General features: G+C 35.2%; 7 protein-coding genes across 7 annotated transcripts; 4 read left to right on the top strand and 3 right to left on the bottom strand.

The window, feature by feature from the left end:
- Window positions 1–1,815: 1,815 nt before the first annotated feature.
- PHYBLDRAFT_62119 (hypothetical protein) lies at window positions 1,816–2,977 on the bottom strand (the record flags this gene model as incomplete). The annotated part of the gene is made up of 4 exons (XM_018440904.1): window positions 1,816–1,932; window positions 2,420–2,596; window positions 2,681–2,742; window positions 2,920–2,977. 4 exons carry the CDS (start codon window positions 2,975–2,977, stop codon window positions 1,816–1,818), a joined length of 414 nt encoding a protein of 137 aa, XP_018299108.1.
- Window positions 2,978–3,203: 226 nt separating this feature from the next.
- Window positions 3,204–3,776, bottom strand: PHYBLDRAFT_62118 (hypothetical protein; the record flags this gene model as incomplete). The annotated part of the gene is made up of 3 exons (XM_018440903.1): window positions 3,204–3,374; window positions 3,489–3,546; window positions 3,667–3,776. The coding sequence occupies 3 exons, from the start codon at window positions 3,774–3,776 to the stop codon at window positions 3,204–3,206; spliced, it is 339 nt and encodes a 112-aa protein (XP_018299107.1).
- Window positions 3,777–6,770: 2,994 nt separating this feature from the next.
- Window positions 6,771–7,810, top strand: PHYBLDRAFT_161704 (C2H2-type zinc finger transcription factor; the record flags this gene model as incomplete). Its single annotated transcript, XM_018434450.1, has 2 exons — window positions 6,771–7,413; window positions 7,494–7,810. 2 exons carry the CDS (start codon window positions 6,771–6,773, stop codon window positions 7,808–7,810), a joined length of 960 nt encoding a protein of 319 aa, XP_018299106.1.
- Window positions 7,811–9,664: 1,854 nt separating this feature from the next.
- On the top strand, window positions 9,665–11,586 carry PHYBLDRAFT_138610 (hypothetical protein; the record flags this gene model as incomplete). Its single annotated transcript, XM_018430032.1, has 11 exons — window positions 9,665–9,849; window positions 9,929–10,122; window positions 10,227–10,250; window positions 10,338–10,424; window positions 10,502–10,567; window positions 10,627–10,752; window positions 10,837–10,995; window positions 11,072–11,192; window positions 11,291–11,342; window positions 11,409–11,480; window positions 11,545–11,586. The coding sequence occupies 11 exons, from the start codon at window positions 9,665–9,667 to the stop codon at window positions 11,584–11,586; spliced, it is 1,128 nt and encodes a 375-aa protein (XP_018299105.1).
- A 2,285-nt stretch (window positions 11,587–13,871) lies between these two features.
- Window positions 13,872–15,395, top strand: PHYBLDRAFT_176585 (hypothetical protein; the record flags this gene model as incomplete). Its single annotated transcript, XM_018437801.1, has 2 exons — window positions 13,872–14,027; window positions 14,079–15,395. 2 exons carry the CDS (start codon window positions 13,872–13,874, stop codon window positions 15,168–15,170), a joined length of 1,248 nt encoding a protein of 415 aa, XP_018299104.1. The 3' UTR covers window positions 15,171–15,395.
- A 93-nt stretch (window positions 15,396–15,488) lies between these two features.
- On the top strand, window positions 15,489–17,574 carry PHYBLDRAFT_138608 (hypothetical protein; the record flags this gene model as incomplete). The annotated part of the gene is made up of 4 exons (XM_018430031.1): window positions 15,489–15,924; window positions 16,108–16,494; window positions 16,544–17,086; window positions 17,156–17,574. 4 exons carry the CDS (start codon window positions 15,489–15,491, stop codon window positions 17,572–17,574), a joined length of 1,785 nt encoding a protein of 594 aa, XP_018299103.1.
- Window positions 17,575–20,351: 2,777 nt separating this feature from the next.
- Window positions 20,352–20,618, bottom strand: PHYBLDRAFT_8303 (hypothetical protein; the record flags this gene model as incomplete). Its single annotated transcript, XM_018443609.1, has 1 exon — window positions 20,352–20,618. A coding segment is annotated over one exon (267 nt), but the record flags the coding sequence as incomplete, so codon positions are not given.
- Window positions 20,619–21,562: the final 944 nt, after the last annotated feature.

Genomic DNA, 21,562 nt, shown 5'->3' with positions numbered 1-21,562 from the left:
AAGTCTGTCAATTACCATTAGTGTAATATTTTTTTTCTATTGTATAATATTTCTTTTTTAATTATCTATTTTTGGTTACACGCAGGAACACAACTCAATGAAGATGGCCGAATCTCGTTTCTTTCATTCGGTCAAAGGCGGTAACTTATTTTACCGAACTAAATATACAGCGGAATGAACGGAGGAACCGTTTAGGCTATGCTAATTTTCTTTAGGTCTTCTTTCACTTCACCAAAACAAACATACACCCAGCCAATACCCATTGTTTAAACCAAACATAATAGAATATTTGCCTACTCTATATATATATTCTGGTGTATCATTTCATTAAAAGAAAAAGAGAGAGAGAGAAAAGAAAAATCAAAATAGATGTCCTCATGTAACTAATATTACCTTGTCCGGAAGAGTGTACGATGGACCTGCATTTAACCGAGCTTATGGGCCTAAAGATACCGATCAATTTTTGAACCATGCCAAGCAAAAGCTACCAAAAAAAATCACTCTTGTTCTGAACCACAAAGACAACGGAGTATTGGCTTTGTGTGCGCGTGTGGCATTCTTTTGAAGTATCAAATCATGACATAAGGACGATTGTATTACTTATGGCATGTCATATAGTACGCGAACGGATTTATAATACAACAAACTCAATACAATGTAGTAGAAATAAGTAATTCAAATCAACCCAGCAGTTAGATCAAGAAAACTGGATCAGATAGACAGATCAATAATTTCAACTTGTAAATGGCACGAAACCACATCTATGTTACCCTAAGACGCACTTGATGCTTATACACCAATGACATATGAAAATTATACGACCTATGAAAGAATCTGGGTGTCTATTCTATTCTTTTATTTTATTTTATAGATATGTTACACATCTTGAATATTAATTTGCATGTGTTACAAGGTATCATACATGTTGGAGATTTTAGAATATCTATTTGAGGCAATTTTCATTCTAATTCCTGGTTTTATTTCACTGTAAAAATACAATATTTTTACATGATCCCTTAAACCACGTTTTTAATAGTTTCTGTTAAATATCTATAGAAGACCTCTCACTCCATTTGTACCATTATGGGATCATTTACTCAGACTGACATCGTCTGATATAATAACAAATGGAGTACGAAATATGGACCGAGCACTCCCACACAAACTTTACCGTGTATATCATATGTAAATTGTTGATAAAAGGCATATTTTTTGAATGGCGCTTTCTTCTTCAACTATCCGGCCTAGAGGAAGCTTATTTTCTTTTGCTAAAAAATATATATCTATATCTATATATTTAACATATTCCCATTGGCTTTAATTCAAAGTTAAGAAATAGATTATATATTTAATATGTAAACTTACGTTTAAAAATCATCTTTTTTTTTAAAAAATAAATAAACGAATAATAGTCTCCTCAAAAGCAGATGGCATTAACTATCCACAGGGAAATTATTACCGTAAATGTATCAAATACCCTATTAGCCACCAATATCCAAGAAATTTAATTAATATAAAAAAAATCCACCCGCCCCTCCAGCCTACAAAATGGAACTTTGACAGGTTACAAAAACACGCCACACTTTATATACTTATCTGGGTAAATAAGAATAAAATAGAAAATAGTTTCACTAAACCACAAGAATCACTTATGTTTCTACATAAACACTAACTAACATAAATTTCATACAATTCTTTATTTTGATAAATCCCATTATTATCTGGATAACACTCTTTACTAAAGGATTACAAAACCTGCCATCGCATAGTGATAATTTTTGAGTTACATCTTTACTATCGGACATTCAAACAAAATCATCTCAAGGTGTAAATATCGATATTGTCATTTTTAAATCTCTTGATATCTCCATGAATATTTGGCTGATATTGAGCGAACAAGCACTGACCACCATCGATTAAGTTTATAATTAACTTTACTTAATAGAAAAATCCAAAATTTGGATTTTTTTTTAGGTGTATGTCCTGACGGAACTTTGGGATCAAATACGGTCTTGTGGTGTAAATATCCAAAAATGTATTAGTAAATGGTTCTTTAGAGTGAAAAAATAAATGGTTTTGATCAATATTTGAGTAATCAATGTAAAACAAGTTGAAAATGGTGGATCTTAATGCGCTCCATTATGTTACGTAAAAGTATAAAGAGCCTTTACTTGATGTATTTTGATATACAGCTGGTTTTTTGTACTTGACTTGTTAGTTTGATCAAAACGATCCTTTTTTTTTGTATTAAACACTTCTTCATTTCACCAATAAATTCAACGACTTTCAGAGTATATGTATCTGTTTAACTAAGTATGTTTGAAATTATTCTAACTGTGATACTGAAACTACAATCTAAACTAACATGATTTAGATTAATAAAACTAACTTCTAATTGACCTAAATGGCACCACAATACCCGATTGCTGCACAAAATATGCCAGTATTCAAAAAGTCTCACACGGAGCTGCAGTATCCAACTGACCCACAAACCGTACCAGCCTCCAAGTGATCCAAGCAACGTTGTAGCCTTCAACTGACTCGTAAGATCTATCAGCTGACAATTGGTCTGCGTAGTATCATGACCTTCAATTGACTTACATAGCACCATCCCGAAACTAATAAAAAATATTAAATACTGCTTTTTTATCAGTATCTTTTCAAAGCTCATAATTTATACCTTCAGTTTGTGAGTGTTGTCTTGAAATTTTGCAGCTTGAAAGACTGTGAATGATTCACTCACTATTAGCATAAGCTATTATATAAATAGACAGTAATACATATATAGATATATTGATCTTCTCTAACAAATCCTTAGCCCAAATATTGGCAATCGACGGTTTGTTCTCTTGAAAGAGAAAATTAAACGAAAACAGAAGTAATATGTAAGTGGAATTTATTGCTTTTATCTTTCGATACTTATAAAGATATTTCCAATATGTTGTGATAAGCTATATTTCTCTGGATAATTGATCATTAATAAGAGGGAGAAATGGAAATAGATAAATACAGTTGAGGTTCATTGTTGTAATTTTGAAGACACACTCAATGTACCACTACAGATACCCTTCTCATACCCCTTCATACCTTATTTTTATGTACTACAAGCATGAATTGGAATACGTATGGTCAAGTATATTGTTAAGAGTAAAGTACAATTAGACCAAGTCTACACTAACACATTTTATTAAAAACATATATTATTAACGAGAGATATCTGACATGAGTGTGACTATCCAAACAGCAAGTCGGATTGTATTATGAGCAAAGCATATTCCTGCAAAAGATAATAAACCCCGACGTTCAAACAGCTTGAAAAAATCGAGGCTCAAAGAAGAAAAATAACTATCAAGCGTGTAAAGCAGATATCTTGCCTAGTGATTCCTTTTGTAAGGCTTTATTAAATCCTATAGAATAAATCAATTTTTATAAAGACCCTTCCTCTGTGCTTTGTTGTATTTTATATTGTTCACTACTAAAAACTATACATATTTTTTAATATCATCCATAAAAGGCTCTCCTATTATTCTTGTAATAGTCAAAAATCTATTATATTTCTAGGAAATCGATCAGACATCGATTGTATATATATATATCAGATACGTTAAAGAGCTTAACATTTTTTAAACGCGTGTGCGCTTTGTTTTTTACCCTGAAAACTCTTACTTTCTATCATGAGTGGCTGTTAAAAGGATGCGCGAATCAACATCGGACGTCAGGCTGAATGAGAAAAATAGAGAATTGATCTTTAATGCGCAATGTTCTGACAAGCTCATTTCTGCAAGAACATGATGAGAGTTATATATAAGCTAATGAGCTATCCGCATGAACAGAATTGTAGTTCTTGATGGTAAATAAGGTTTTGCATCGTTGTCGCTCGTCTTTTTCTGTTTTTTGCGTCCTTTTTTGTTTACTTTTTGCTTTTTTTTTTCATAGTCTTTAGCTCTAGTAGTCACATGCATATAAAAATAGTCACGCATTTTCCCCCTTCTTTTTTTTTCACAGGTGTACGCATCAGCGATAAAAGGATACAAGAGATGTGTAAAGTAGATGGAAGGCTTCATTTACTTTAGTCTTCTTCACTGAAAAGGAACTCGTAAAACTCAACTCCGTTAAAGTAGTTGAAGTGACGATTGACGTTCTTTAAAAAAACAAAAAATGAAAAAAAAATGTGTGTTAGGTACCACCATACTCGTCCGTAATATTTCTTTTAGAATTGGTTGGAGTTTGACTGTACTGAAGCTCTGATGATACTTTATAGAGTTAGAAATTTCAAAGGAAATCATGACATTCGTAACAGCTCATAAAAAATAAAATAAAGGTGTGGTGGTTTCTAGCAGAGAAAAACTCTGACACTTTATGCATAGAAGATACAAAAGTATGGGAGTTGTATAATACAAATATACATATTTAACACAATTAATTAATAATAATAAAAAAAGAGGCAGCGGAATCCTGTGGTAGTTGCTGCTTAAAGCTACAGGTCCTTAGTAGCATTCGTGTGCGGGCATATAGGAAACAGTATTAGTGTTGTGTCTCGGAAATGCAAAATCATATTAAAGGCTACCACATCTTTATTATCTTGCTAGCACTATTTACTGAAGAGAATTGCAGAACCTGATATTTACATTAAGAGTTTTTCTTGATTCAAGTATTTTTTGGCTGTGTATATATATAACAATATTTAAAGATGGCCATACCCAAATTTCAATATTAATGGATTTTCCTTGGTGTGAAAATTGTAGAATTGTTGACCAATATTTGAGCAATCAATGCCAAACAACCTTTAGATGGTGGATCTCATTGTTCCCTATCTGTTTAACCAATTTGGATATATAGCTGTTTTTCTGTATTTATTTAGTCAATTTGATCAAAACGAGTATTTTTTTTATTAAGTATTTGATCGTTTCAGCGGTAAATGTGAGAATATTTGGTGTATAGTTGACTGATTAATTAGAAATGCATATAATCATATTAGCCATGATGCTAAAACTGCAACCTACATTAATAGATGTAAATTAATAGGACTAACCTCCAAACTATACGGACGGTATCGCAGCCTCCAACTGACATACACAATATAGCAATCTTTGAATAATCCACATGGTATCGCGACCGCTAGCTAGCCCACACAACACCCTCTCAAAATTCATAAAAAATAAACCTGTTTATTCTGGCCATCGCAAACACAAACATTTTTCTTATATTTAAGATGTCCTAAACCGTTATACTATGAGATTAATATACGATATTCTTGAATCATTAAGTACTATCTTATTTTATTTTATTTTATTTTATTTTTAATTCACACTCGAAACAGATTACAAAAGCTATTTGTTCTTTTTTGATTTACTCACTTTAATATGTTTGGCCTTATTTATGCTACATATATTATACACTTTTCTTAAGCCTTTTTTGTGTGTTATAGCCAACATTGCCTTATTTAAATAGCATAATACAGACAATTGTGTGTTTATGGTTTTTTTTTTGCCTCAACATGAGAAAAATTAATAATTAATATCGTGTCTAATCGGTATATTGAATGAGTTGACTCTTGCTATTCTTAACCTGTCAATACGTGATTAAGAAATAGAAGAATAAGTCTCTAGTAATATGCATATGCTCGTTCTAACTAGTCAACTACTTAATGTGTGTGGTCATGGGTGCACTTACTACTACTCTCTCTCTCTTGAAAGTAGTAAGAGTCCAAGAATATATGTTGAAGCTAGAAAATATTGACCCTCCTCCTCATGCCCTTTTAGTAACTTGTATTACATTGTAGCTCCTCTTACTAAATTGGAAGATATGGCTTGTCTTTTGATGAGGATGAGTATAACTGTGACGCACTTTCCAACCTGCATGTGTTGAAATAAATGATTGCATCTATATACACACTCAAATGTATCCATATACAAGCTAATGATCTAGTTATCTATAGGGTCTATTGTATTCTTTCAAGTGATTGTCGCCTTAAATTCGCGTTATCCTTCTTTTCTACATGGATACCATGTTTTGAAAAAAATCAAAGCTCATATCATAATGAATGACTATAAAAGAAGAGTTTGGTGTATAGCCAAAGTCCACTCTGGTCTTTCTTATTAAAAAAAAAGAGCCATAATACCTATAATATAATACTTTTTGAATAAATAAATAAAAACAATTGACTATTAAAAAGTTGAGATTAAAGGGCAAAGTGCCAATGCCATTTACCCTTTGAAGTCACAGTCTTATGTAGCAATCGCTTAATAAGAAATAAGCCTGTTTAAAGAAGTTGAGCAGGCATATCATCATCAACTGTCTATCCAACCGTAGTATATTATCTTTTGTGTATGTCAAGTACTTATCCCAATGAATTAGCTCCTTCTTCTGAGTATTTTGTTGAATTCTTAAGTAAGACCAACACCTTTGGGGAAGTAAATATTCTATAGAAGAAAACTACCTTGTTTTCCTTTTTTTTCTTTTCTCAAAATTCTTTCACTATATGTATCTATGACCTTTTCTTTGTCTTGACCACCAGGGTGATTTTTTTTAACAAGCAAAGAAATGAAAGCTTTTCTTTTGTGAGCCAATCAAAATCCGGTCAAGTTACACAAAGACTACTGGGCATTTCATAGAGACCTCTACGACAAGACCATCCATGTATTGGTACTTCTTTACAAGCACAGATATAATTAAGTATAAAACAATGGACTTTTCGAGTTATTTTCAAATTGTTATCATACTCTTTTCTTTCAAACGAAACTCCCACCTTTTTCTGCTTATTTTTTGATATGTTCAATAATACCTATCCCCAAACCGAAGATACTGGCTTTAACGGTGTCCCTGAGTTGTTTAATACACATCTTTATCAGCTCATCCAAGGTCAACCTGAGTTCTCTGATACTGTCATGATAGATGCTTCTCTCATCAGTGATGCGCTCAATCCTGCTGTCCTAGGGCAAAACTCTATATCACAACCCTTGATTTGGCAAGAACTGAATAGGCTGGCTTTTTTGGACTTGCAACAATCCGGGGGTTATAGAAGCCCAGACCCACTATACACCGGTGAATTTTTATACAGTCAAAATCTCAGGACGGAAGAAAATTTGCCTTTGAGCCTTGGCACACCCGATGTCAACCAGAGTCCAAACGTCAGTAGCTCCTTTTCTCAACCTAGCCTCAGTCCTAGCTCTCACCAAAGTCAATTGTCAGTTTCTGACTCGTGTTATGAGAGTACTGCTGATGAAATGGTCGAAAGGTTGTTTTATCGTGCTACCGAGAACCTTAATCAAACTGGTGGCGATGCTGGTATTGGCTCTTGTACCCAGTCGTCGTATCATTGTCAAACTCCGGTTTCTTCTTCGGTTTATTCACCATCCTCTGAGTTTCAGCCAGACTGTCCAAATATTCCCCAAGCTGTGGCAAGAAAGAGTGGTAATTTTTTATTTAATATTAAATAGATCAAAGGTCTATGGTTGCATGTATTAACCCAAATTTTTGGTTCTGATTAAAAGGCAAACGAAAGAGCAAAGAACCTATTGGGAAAAGCTTTATTAATTATCCATATAATGGAAAGACAGTGAATACACCTGGTGGCTCAGCAAAACTATACAGATGTAGTCAGTGTGACTTTTCGAATGCTCGTAAAAGGAATATGACAAGGCACGAAAAGAGCCATGATGAAGATCGCAAAAGGTGGAAATGCAACAACTGTGAAAAAACATACACAAGTAAATTCAATCTTGAAAGACACACAGACAAATGTTTTTTTTTGAGAAGACAAACTATGCCAACTAATAACAATAACAATAACAATAACAATAATGCTTAATACTTCTTCTTATGCAATTATGACATTTTCTATGTAATATTATCATCACTTTATTTCTACCTTTATGACAAGTCCAATGTATATATCATTAAAGGAGAATAAACATTTTTTTGTAAAATATCAAATTCTTTTCCTTACATCCTATTCTTAAATCACGCTGATCAAGTAGCTAGTGACATAGGATAGCCGAGTTCCTTAAGACTAAGGATTTCTGTAAATAAAAATAAGATGGATTTAGTACAGCTATAAGATACTAAAATATAACCGAATAACTTTTTTTCCAGCTCTATTCAGCTTCTGTATGGCAACTAATATATATATATATATATATGGACCAAGTTATCAAAGTTTAATTACATTGCTCTGTTAAAAGAGTATCTGAGTGGAGTAGTTCTTCTTTATTTATTTATATTGATTGTATGGCTTGTAAGAGCTCTACAATTATACAGAGAAAATAAATATCTCCTTTTTTTTCACCAAAGCCGATACCATATACTCTTGTATGCTGCCTACAGTTAATCAATTATTCAATATATATATATACTATAGTACATTATTAAAATGAAAGTAGAAAGGTAAAATAGTCTTTGAATTAAACATTAACCTCTTTTATATATTTTCTATACCTGGTCAGCGAGCATTAATGTCTGCTTCGGTTTCAATTTTACTTTTGTTATTAAGCTATATGACATCTAATTATTTTGCAAGCAAAAAAAGAGGGGAATCGCTTTCGGCCGTCATTCTCAAAAAAGAACTTTGTGCGAGTTATCTTGATTGGTTGACAAGAATTTAGGTATGCTACTTTGGTATCTAACTTCAAACCACAATTTCTTTCTTTCTTTCTTTCTTTTTTTGTTTCAATTTATATTATATCTTGTTTTCACCTTCATTCTTCTTCTTCTTCTTACATTTACTATATCAAATACATTAAACTATCAAGTAGTATTTTGTTATATATTAGCCTCCTTTTCTTATAGTTTTACGTGTACTAGGTGGCTTGCTTTGTCAGTTTAAATAAAATTATTTGTTCCTGTAACAACACATCATATTGCAGAAACCGTTTTTATCATTTTTGCTTTAAAAGGGTTTGTGGTTATATATACATAATAAAAGCCTTCTCAGAAGAGACCCTAAATAAGGCTATGTTAGTAAAAAAAAATACCACCAGAATTTGTGCTTTACCTATTTATATCTTGAAAAAAATCCTCAGAAGTTGCTTTTGAAAATGAATAAAGATGCATTGATTTGACTAAAGCTTCCTTATTTAAATGTATTAAATGGACTTTACTGATCCCTGTTAGTTCAAATAATAATCTATCAAAATACAGCATGGTGATCGAAGTAGAGCTGAAGATATAAAGAAAGAGATGGTGTATAGAGTGATACGAGCAAGGTAAAGTACTCAAGAAAGGAATAGGACTGAAAGTTAAAATGATCAAACATTATCTATTAAAGTAACGTGGCTTGTGGACTATAAGATCAATTCACTTCTTAACCCATGTCTTTTAATACAAGAAATATACCTGTATTGCTTGAAAGAACAGTAGCATGCCAATAATTTTTATTTATTTGTTTATTCTTGCCCTAAACAAATAATCAATTAGCCTCAATTATAGCCAAAACTAGTGACTAATTCGACCCTTGTCCTGCGAACGAGGATACAGTAAAATTCAGCCTTGGTTTTGCACTAAAAAGAAAGTCAATGGGGTTTTAAAAAAAAGAGTGTGATACTGCGGGTTTATGTTATGTTAATAGTAACAATTTATAAAAGTATAAAATAAGCGAGGGAGCCCATCTGATTTATATAACTCTTAACCTATACTCTCTTCTTTGATCTGTACCCGACATCAATCAATGCGTGCAATTGGCTCTCTCTGCCTGTCCTTGGCTATATCATTGGCACTATTAACCGGAACAGAAGCTCGCAATGCAGATAGTATTGACAAGTGTCCTCCCTTGAAGGTGCGACGCAATGGTCCTAAAGATGTAACTGATGTGCGAATCGATGATATCAAAGTCATTGCTGCATTAGGTGACAGGTAAATAAAGAGAGAGAGAGAGAGAAAACTTAGATGATATATTGACTTCATTGTACATATTTACTCAATGAGCGAATAGTATCATTGGAGGGTTTGGCCTCATGGGTAAAGGCAACGGCACAACCACCATTAATACTGTCATAGAGTACCGAGGTGAGAGCTACCCAATTGGCGGTAACGATGGTGCAGAAACATTAGCAACCTACACCAAAAGATACCAGCCAAAACTAAAGGGAGCTTCTGTTGGAGAACATCTAGTTGAGCGCTGTAATCGTAAGTTTTATCACTTGTTCTTGTTCTTGTTCTTGTTCTTGTTTTTTTACAGTATTATGTATCGAAGCAAAAGACTCCATTCTAACCTATTTCTCATTCGTTAGTTGAATACTGCCCACCTACGGAATGTAAGGGATTCTTTTTTTTTCAGGAGTTCACTTTACTTTTACTCTTTAAATAGACTTACCCCCTTGGTATCTCTCTTTTTTTTTTAGACAGACCCTCAATAGATAATCTAAACGGTGCAAGAAGTGGAGCTGTTGCCAAAAGTCTTGATCCCGAGCTGGACTATGTTATCCCTCGTAAGTTATAGTCTATACATATATCGAAAATATATTCAAGTCAAAAGGCTTAGTGTTGAAAATGCTATAAAAAATAGGTATGAAAAATTATCCTGGCGTAGACTTTGAGAACGACTGGAAACTCATTACAATTCAGATCGGAAGTAAGCCCTCCGAAAATAATTTACAAAGATAACACACTTTGATTAATAAATGTTTCTAGGTAACGATCAATGTGGCTCATGTACTTCATTTGCAAACGAAAGCACAGTGGAAGCTTATACTTTGTACGTCGAGTCCGCCATTGAGAGAATTCAAAATAATATCCCTAAAATCATTGTTAATCTAAGTGAGTATTTGTTATTTATTTTACGCAATACTTGTCTTAAAAATAAAACACACAAGTTAAACATTTTTTTAATACCATACTTAGTTGGAAATCTCAGGGTGTCAGCCTTGTTACCTTTGGCTGAAGCACATGCAGAGTATTGCCCCTCAACTGACACCAGTGTGAATTATTTTACTCCAAAGGCAGAATGTCCTTGTCTAGCCTCCCAGGACCAGACTGACACGATGGATTATTTGGCAGACAGTAAGGGGTTACCACAATATGGATAAAACACCAATTTGACAAAACTTATTTCTAATATATCTGCTTATATGAATAGACTACGACAAGGCTTTAATAAATATCGCACATAAATACAGAGCAAGAAAGGGGGGTGACTTTGCAGTAGTCTATCAACCTTATGATATTAACTTTATCAGCTTCCCTGTTCAAGCTCTGAGGTAAGTTATTTATATATATAATTGAAACATTTGTATCAATGAAAGAGAATTTTCGTTTTCTAAGCAATGCAACCCTAAAAAAAACCAAACTTTCTTAGTTCACTCGATTGCTTTCACCCGAGTTTGACTCTGCACAAATATTTCTCAAAAGTAAGTTGGTTAAGCAGAAAATTTGTAAATATATATATATATTCTTTAAATTTATTGTGCATTTAGATATTTTGGAACTCGCTTTTCCTTCCCAGCCAGCGTAAGCCTCAGCATTATAGCTATGATCCAAACCTCACGGTAAGAATTGCAAATGGTGTTTAATAGAATATAGACACAAGTACTTAATATTTTGCATACACAGCTATACTGCCCCAAGCAAAAAGACAGAATTGCTACGAAATAAGATGGCTTATTATCCCAATGACACTCAATATTTGCACTTGATGTGAAGTTGGTTAAAATCGAGACCCAAATGCCTTGTTAGCTTAAATTGAGATGCTCACTGCGCAATACTGAATAATTACAATAAATATATTTTACTTAATATTCAACTGTGTTTATTACCAATAAAATTATATACTTAACTCACACAATACACAGCCAAAAAAAATAGGACATGAAAACAAACAAAAGACAAACAAGTGGGGTGTAGGAGGCTAAACATTACATACTTATAAGGAGCTACAAAGCACTCGCTTATTATTATTTTTATATGGAATCACCTAAAATTTAGTGCTGAGTAAACGTAATGATCGAGTGTTTGAATGTTTGAATGTGCTGTATAGAACATCTTTAATCCTAATATTTTGAATGAAAGGGTATTAAATGTGGACCTTCATGTATAGCTTAAAAAAGATATACTGAGTATCCGTGAAAGCTGTACATGTGCGCGTATGTACGTACAGTGCTTAATAATTATTAAGTACTTCTTTTGTTGATTTTGTTTTCTTGAAAGAAATATTGAACATATTCTATTGCCACAAAAACAATATCTAATTAAATGAGCTGAACTACAAGCAAAAATAAACACTAATTTAATTTAGCTTTACTTACATGCAGCAAGTTTTTTCTTTTTCTAATTTTATGTAAAGGCTATAAAGGATCGTCCTACTGGTATTGGTATTATATGTGAGTAGACTGTAAATTCCAACAAGTGCTTTCATATATAATTTAATAGGCGTTAAACATTAAAGTTTTTGAATTTGTTTCAATATGTGTTATTTCAACTTCGATCATTGAAGAGAGAGAGAGAGAGAGAGAAAAGTCCAAAATCCAGAATAAAAATATCTGCTTTAACCATGAATATTTATTGATCTGACAAAACAAATGATTATATACTTGGTATTCGAGGCTTAGAGAACTACTTCTTTATGTTGTTCACCGGCCATATTTGCCTCAACTCTTTTGATGTGTTCATTTTTTTCTTTGTAAATCGAATTAACAGAGCTTTCAGCAGATTTAATAGTGCAGCTAAATTAAAGGACAAAAATAATGCCTTTTTCGTACTTAATGCCGTTGATCAAACATAGTCTATTGATCAATATATCACTATATTGCTTCTTTAGAGCGATGCTTCTCTAGAACTACTCAAGTCTAGAGCCAATTTGTTGTTATTAAAGTCTTTATTCCTTGGAACAAACAGAACACAGACTTTGATTCGACATAAATTTTACTATTGCAAGTGTGTGTGTGTGTGTTTTTATTTATTTATTTAATTGAAGTCTTGGAAAAATAACTTTCGTTTTTAGGAAAAAAGTATCCAAAGGCATTTGTATTTCTCTCCCGGTCGCACCATATACCCACAGCTTTTTTCAGTCTAGTAGAATGCAACACTACTTTAGTATACTAACCACGCACTGGAAATGTCAAAATATTAATTAAATGAAATGAAGACTGTCATATAAAATCTATAGTCACTATCATATATGTTTGGTTTATATACATGTTCAAATGTTATATTCTTGAACGGATAGTTGCTGGCGGGTTCATTAGTACAGAATTATATATTTTCAACAGCTCTTCTGTTTTCTTTTTTAATGTATATAATTACAAAATATAATGCCTCTAATATCAGCTGCTATTTTACGTAAGGTCCTGGGAAATTATAATTGCAACTAATTTTGGACACTTTTCTTTGGGTTAAATAAGCTTTTAAAGTTACTTTAAAAAAAAATAATAAGTAAAACAAAAAACTGGGTGTAACAATAAGATGACCGCACCTCTCGTGTGAGAATGGACGATAATCTGCGCCCTGTTAAGAAATTATCAATGCATTGGCTTGTAATTGATCTAATCTTATCATCGTGGCAATAATTAGATTCAGGGGTGGGTTAATCGGTGGCCAATAGGCAGGCACTGTAGTAGGATTCATGCCTTTCTGCTTTCTGTCTATTTGTTACTTGCCTTTCATCGTACGTAGCATGCATCTTTTAAATGATTAGCAAAGGCGACTTTAAGCATAAATAAATAATAAACGGTAAACTCCTTAAATTTGCGTAGTACGTTACTTCTGTATAATATTGGATGGCCGGGTAGGTACCCGTCCAAGGCACCTTTAGAAAAAAAAAGGGAAGACAGACGACGTCACATTCGAGAAAAACGGGAATGCGGGGATGGATAGAAATAGTTTAAGAACAAGGTCGACAATACTGAATGCAAGAAAAAATATTATCTTAACCACTTATTCTGATGCAAGCACTCCATCGCCTCACTTCATTGCCTCGTCTCGTACCTCGTGTCGTCCCAAGTCTGATTCCTCGAGCTGCATTCTCGGTCTCAAGTGTAGTCAACCACAAGCCAAATGCACGCAAGCAATTGCAGGGCACAGGAGCGGTGCCTCAAAGAGTCGGTCTCGCTAATGACAAGCAGATTTATGTTGACTGGAATGCCCGGAAGACAAGTACATTTCACCATTTCTGGTTGCGTGATCATTGTCATTGCGATCAGTGCTATCACCCAATCACTCGCCAGCGTCTGGTCGACACATTTACCATTCCGAGGGACATTCAACCTGTGGCTACCGACAGTACCGAGGAAGGTCTACGCTTGACATGGCCCGATGGTCATCAGAGTTTATATCTCTGGGACTGGCTACACACACACTCTTACAGTCCCGTGCTTCGATCCTCTGAGCCACTCCAGGGAAAATTACCCAAGTTGTGGGATGTATCGATCGCCAAGAACCTGCCAACCGTAGAGTTTGAACAAGTGATGGAGACCAAGGAAGGCCTAAAAGAATGGTTGTATCAGCTTGAAACCTTTGGTATTTCGTTTGTTGAAAATGTACCGATCACCATCGAGGCAACCGAACAACTGGGACGTCGCATTTCTTTCCTGCGAGAGTCACACTATTCTAAAGGAATGTGGTGTGTTGCAGCTGATTTGTCCCACGCCGACACGGCGTATACAACACTTCCTCTTGATGCACACACAGACAACACATATTTTACCGAACCATCGGGTTTACAAATGTTCCATAAACTCGAGGTTGATGGCACAGGAGGCGATTCCTTGTTTGTGGATGGTTTCAATGTAGCCGAAGAACTCAAGAAATTATCACCCACAGCTTACCGTACTCTAAGCAATACCCGCATTCCAAGCCATTCAGCAGGTGACGAGGATATTCTCATTGTCCCTACTCCACGCGGATACCCTATTCTCAACCATGGACCTGACGGACAACTCTTCCAGGTCAGATACAACAACAACGATCGGTCTACAGTAGACCACCTTAGCTCTAGCCAGCTAGAGGAGTTTTATGACGCCCTTTTCTTGTGGAGCAAGATTCTCAAGGACAAAAAGAATGAGCTCTGGAACACTTTGGATCCAGGAAGAGCTGTCATTTTTGATAACTGGCGTGTTCTTCATGGCCGTGCTGCATTCACAGGACAAAGAAAGCTTTGTGGCGCATACTTCCCCTGGGATGATTACAAGAGCAGAGCCAGAACAGTTCGTATGACACCCCAGGATAAGGATCGTCTTCTTTAAGGAAAAACAAAAATAGGAAGAGTAATATATTATGGATGAGCGATGCAGCTATTTTGTGATACACGGTATTATAGAGATAATATAGGAGAAGGGCTAGACCTTAACTGTTTATTTCTATTTATTTATTCATTTATCTATATATTTATTTATTTTTATAAGTTTATTGAGGATTTTCTGCAAGTTACTGCCCTTGGCGTAATGTCATATAAAAAAATATGTATATGTATTAAAAAAAATCGTATAAAAGACACAATTTCAAAAACTTATGCAGGCTTTCAAGTTATCTCTATCGCTTTTAATTTCATTTCTTTATTTTCCATGACGTATCAAAATACACTTCCAAATCGTGTACCTGATTCTTTTTCAAGACAACGAACACTTAGACATGTGTTCGAGCTTCAACGAATGGCCAAAACCAGCAGCCACGTCTCTGAAAAAGAAAAGGGTACATTTTTGTACAGTACATTTGATGCCCTGTTTTCTGCGGACACTCGTCGAGCAGATATTCAGACGCGATTATTCACCAAAAAACCATATACAAGATATATGATCAATGCACTCGTGAATATTTCATTGACACTTTATTTTGAGGGAAGCATGCTACTGACAGCCCCAATAAGCTTCTTGTGCGTCATGACCATCTTCCCTGGGCTGATTGTGTTCTTACTCCTGATTGGGGTTTGCCTAAAGATATTTATGGAAAATATGGGAGGAAAAGAACTAGGCCGTACCATGAGCGAACGATACGGAAAAGGTAGGTTGATAAGAAACAATGAATAACCATATGTATCGTTCTAACAAACAAACAAACAAACACACATACATATATATATATATATTTGTGAGCAGGTTTTAGCTCTGTCAATTGGGGTAATTGAAATGATTATATGACATCTTCTTCAGAATACTAAAGGCAGACTTACTTACTGGTACGTAGGCTCGGTTAGTTATCTTTTATCAAAAGAAACGGCGGATACTGTACTTGCAACACTTCCTATTCTTGGGAAACCTGCAGAGCCCCTGTCCGCGGCTAGCTCCCGTCACAGAACCTTTGACATGGCGATTGCAGAAACGGCTGCTGCTTTATCTGCATTGATATACGAACGCAACTCTGACAAGATCCAGGAAGCATTTGAAGTCTGCAAGAAAGCTCTGGAAGCTAATGAAGTGATAGACCCAACAGATGATATTGTTACCCCCACAGAAAAGAAGATGAAGCAACTGTTGTGGGAATCTGAGGTGGGCGTACGCTCTGTTGCTGAGAAATGGGGACTTTCTTTTACAGGGATATCTGAACTCAAGTCGGTTGGAGGACCATTTTGCGGTAAGCTAAACTGAATAGGTTACATACTGTGCTGACATTTCACTTGAAGGAATGTTCTGGTCGGATACAGAGCCGTTTATTGTGATTGCTTTCAAAGGAACGACCGTGACAAACTACCGCGAGTTTCTGGTTGATGCCACACTTCAACGAACCGATGCCCGTCCGTTCATCTTTGGGTCAACTCACCAAGGGTTCTACGAGTCTGTGTTTCCTACGTCTGGATCAGAGGATCAAGGCGATCCATATAGTGCAATACTGGCAGCCATTCACAGCAAGGCTAAAACACTACAGCAAAATCTACAAATAACAACACCAATTCAAGTTTGGATCACTGGCCACTCTCTGGGGGCTGCTATGAGTTCACTCCTGTTTGCGCGTTTCTTAAAATGTCCTGAGGATCTACCTGCTACATTGTGTACTCTTAGAGACTGTTATGTGATTGGCGCACCTGCAGTTGGTGATAGCGAGTTTGCTTCAAACTTTGCCTCTTTTTCAAACAACCCCGTCTCACGTAGTTCAACTTTGTGGCGTATCATTAACCAAACTGATATTGTGTGCCGTCTTCCTCCAGGATACAACAGCCGTACTATTGGTAATTAAGTTATATATATACATGTTTACATACATGTTTACATATATGTATTTAAATTTTTATTTATAGGTCACTTTTCTTCTAAATCGGATTTTTTTAATTATTGCCATGTTGGTATTGGTATCAAACTTGAATCCGAAGACTCAAAAACCCCAGTGTCGATACACCCCTCGAGCTACCAGCCGGCTATGCAGGTTACAATCGATACAAAGAACTGCCTTCCATTACCAGGTTTACCCCGAGAATGCCAATCAGTCAACACTACTGAGCCTGTGCTTGATCCATTCGATGGTCTTCCACCGTGGATGATGACCATATTAGAATACCCATACATCAAAAAGATGTTGATTTCTTGGTTGGCGAAATATGATCACAACCCTCTTCGGGCGGTCGAATCTCTCTATCCTGTCTTCTTAAAAGATCATATCCCATACCATTACCACGAGGGTTTAGAGAGAGCAAAAGCCTATTATACCACCAAAGTTTAAGCCGAGTTGGCTATTGGTTACTGGTTACTGGTTTCTTGATTTTTGTTTTGTTTTATATGTACGTATGTAATGAAATATCCTATACTCTTGCGTAAAATAAACATATGCATTGTTTGTGTGTAGCCTGCTTATTATTATGATTATTTATGATAGAGTACTAGTCTTTTTTTAAGGGGATACTAAATAGAATGTTTGTAGCGAACCTTACATATAATATGAATGACTTATTTCTTTACATAAATATATATAGTATGTTAATACAAAATGTCAATAGCTATATAAAACATATGAGTAATGTGTCTTCATAATCTTAAGAGAGAAAAAAAGACAACAATGTAAGCAATGTATTGTATATATTAGACATGACTTGAGATATGTTAGTGGCTTATAGCTTGGCTACAAGAACAAAATAAAACGTAAATAATAATAATAATAATATTCAAGTTTTCTGGAATTATTAAAGTTCAAAGATAATATTGCACCCAGCTGAAAGTATATGTATAGGTTATGAACGCCTGAGAAATTTGGCTAGAAAGTATATGTGAGACTTTCAGGCTTCTAATAAAAGAAAGAAAGAGTGAATTTTTTTGTTGTTGTTGGAAAACTAGACTCTAGACAAATCCAAAATACAGCATGTATCCAAAAAAAAATAAAAAAATATTAATAATAATAACAATGATAATGATAATAATAATAATAATAATAATAATAATAATAATAATAATAGTAATATAAAAGAAAAAGAAGAGCTTATTACTAATAGGAGTGACAGAAGAAGAAGAAGAAGAAAGCAAAACAATAAAAGTGGTGAAAGGTAAATGAGGGGAATCAGAATTAAGTAACAAGATATCAAAAAAAAAAGAAGAATAATAATAATAATTAGTAAGTACTTTGGCTGTTAGAGGGCAGCAAATGCTACGGAGACCCGCTCTTCCAGTGCAGCCCGATTGTACATCACGTGTGCAAGAGAATGGAGATCAAGAGTGTCCAAAAGGCGGATTGTCACCTTGGGTGCATGTCTTGTACCCGTTGCCTATTAGTCAAATGTATATAAAAAAGGTTTTAATAAAATTATATAAAATTAAAGTAACACACAAGTACACATGCGTCTTTTCTTCTTCTTCTTTTTTTAATAGATATCTCTTTCTTAATTCTTTCTTACCTTCACAAGAGGGAATAGTTTGTCACCCAACAGCTGTTTGCTTTCTATAAGTTCTTTGCCTTCCAAAGACTTTAACAGCTTCTCGACCTCGTCACTTTCTTCAGGAATGACAGAGACGCGCTTTAAAGATGCTGCTTCTGGTGGAGCAACGATTGGAATAGCCTTTGAAACACGTCGGGGTGGGAATACAATACCAGAAGGTACGTGTGTAGGCATGGGAACAATAAAGGGACCTGATAAAGAAGATTCGTTCTGGATACTATTATCATTATTATCGGTAGAAAGAAAGATAAGATTGTTAGAATTGTTATCAAGTATTTGTTGTTGTTATAATACTTACGCGTAAACGTCCTCTTCCTCTTCATCACAAAATGCCTCAATAGATTCTATTGCTAAATCAATTTTGCTCTTCAAAAAATCTTGGTTAAACAAGCACAGCATGCATTCTTTGGATTTTAGGGTTAACAGGAGATCTACGATGTCCGGCACAAGTCCGCCAAAGTCGCCATATTTGTTGACAGCATCTGTTAATCGTCGTCTTCGAAGATTAGAGCTTGTTTCTGTCATGACAGAGCTGATTGAATCTGTAGATGATCTACGCCTAATGCTCTGCCTGGTCAGAGGAGGAGGAGCATGATAAGGTGTATGCTGAGCGTTAATACCAGCAGATATGTTGTTGTTGTTGTTGTTGTTGTTATTATTATTATAAGAAGGACCATTGCTTCCTCCCGAGTTTGGAGAGGGTGGGAACTGTGGTGAATATCGGAGATTGGGATGGTTCATATGGAGGTCAACAGCTGAACCCTATTGTGTAATACGTCAGTATAATGTTTCAAACAGGTAAAAGCAAAAGGAAGGAAGGAAGGAAGGAGTATGGGGGAGTGGAAGGGGAAGGGAAGGGGAGAAAATATAGGTAGGTAGGTAGAAGGAAATGATTTACTTTGCGCTGGGGGTGGTGAATGGGAGGCGATTGCTTCTGTCCGATGGACAAGTCCTTGAGATTCAAAGCCAATGTATCAGAGTATTCTATAACCTCGGGAACAGACAGATCTATTATTATAGTTATTATTATTATTATTTTAAAAATTGATATTAAGGTATACATAAGTACAGCGACCTTTTTGTCTTGTGTATACATTATTATTATTATTCGGGAATTTGTACAAGATCACTTACTGCGATTCCGAGATATGCAATTCACGTCATTAGATACCTTTTCATGCGAGAAAACTGGTATATCTCCTGGGCGTGTCCCTCTTACACTATATCCGATCGAGGACTGAGGTGAAAGGTTAACTCCGTTGGAGTTGCTGAAAGGAGGAGAATACCCATTAGAACGATTTTGTTGCTGATGTTTCTGTTGCTGTGTTTGCTGTGGCTGTGGTGGCTGCTGTGGTTGTTGCAGTTGTTGCAGTTGTTGTGTCTGTGGTTGAGATTGTGGTTGTGGTTGCGGTTGTGGTTGTGGCTGTGCTTGCAGTTGAGGTTGAGGTTGAGGTTGAGGTTGAGGTTGAGGTTGAGGTTGAGGTTGAGGTTGAGATTGAGATTGAGGTTGTGGTTGTGGTTGTGGTTGTGGTTGGGATTGTTGTTGTTGTTGTTGTTGTTGTTGTTGTTGTTGTTGTTGTTGTTGTTGTTGACGCCCCTTTTTAGGTTCATGGTATGCCACAATCAATGGCTTACCACGGACCATCACGTTGTCCATTTCGTCACGAGCAGCTCGGGCTTCTTCAGACTTTCCATAACTCACAAACCCATATCCTTTTGACACACCAGTAAAAGGGTTGCTCATCACTCTGGCAGATACAATTTTACCGAATTTGTTAAACAATGGCTTGAGGTCGTCACTGGTAATAGAGCTATCGAGATTTTTAATGTAAAGGTTGGTAAAATCAACAGAGTGGGATTCGGTTTTTTCTCTTTCAGGATGCATGGTTTGTTGTTGAGAAAACTGTGTATTTTTTTTAAAAAAAAAAGTATATGTGATATTTTAGTTAAAGGTGTTCTTTAGAAGAAGAGAAGAAAATAATGTCAGAAGGAGAGGAGTAAAACTAATTACCTCTGTCTTGGGAGTGTATGTAGACTGGCCAAAGGAAGGAATACTTGTGGTGACACTACTAAAAGAGATGGAAAGGATGAGTTTCATGATTTGTATCCTGTAGAATATTCAACCCCCCCCCCCCCTTTTTTTTTCCATTCCACAAAAAAAGGAAGACCCACCCATACACACACACACAATATATACATTATATATGTATGTACAGGTACAAAGAATATAAGTAATAAAAATATAAATAAAATATAAAGCATTATCGTATATATAAAGGAAAATGCCGATGTAGATAAAGAAAGTAAAGGGGAGAAGTATAGAGATGAATATGGAGATAAAGCTGGCGAGTAAGAAGGAATAGAGAAGTATATAGTCTCAACATCAGCTTCTTCTCTCTCCCCCTTTGTTACCCTCCCCAACCCTATTCTAACTCATGCAAAAGAAATGACAATAATAAAAAAGAAGTTGAAGATGAAGAATAGAGGTCAAGAGCAAAATAAAAAAAATGGCTCCCTAACCTTGAACAAGATACTTACAGTGTATGACCAGAAAGCGATTTTCCATTCTATTTTAGATAGAAAAGACCAATAGACACAAGCATAATTTTGGTTTTTTGGTTTTTAGAGAATGATGAAATTTTACACCCTTGACACTCCTTACCAATTCGAACTGTGCCTGATCCGCATCGTTCTGTGAAAAGTAAATGACATAGGCCATAGTTGGAAGTCCTGGTATTTCTGAGTAAAGTTGACACAAATTAATTGGTCCGTACGGACGGAAGA

Source organism: Phycomyces blakesleeanus (genome assembly GCF_001638985.1).
Source record: "Phycomyces blakesleeanus NRRL 1555(-) unplaced genomic scaffold PHYBLscaffold_1, whole genome shotgun sequence".
In the NCBI taxonomy this organism is placed as follows: Eukaryota; Fungi; Mucoromycota; class Mucoromycetes; order Mucorales; family Phycomycetaceae; genus Phycomyces; species Phycomyces blakesleeanus.
Note: the sequence above shows the minus strand (reverse complement) of the source record. Positions and strands in the feature narration are given on the sequence as shown.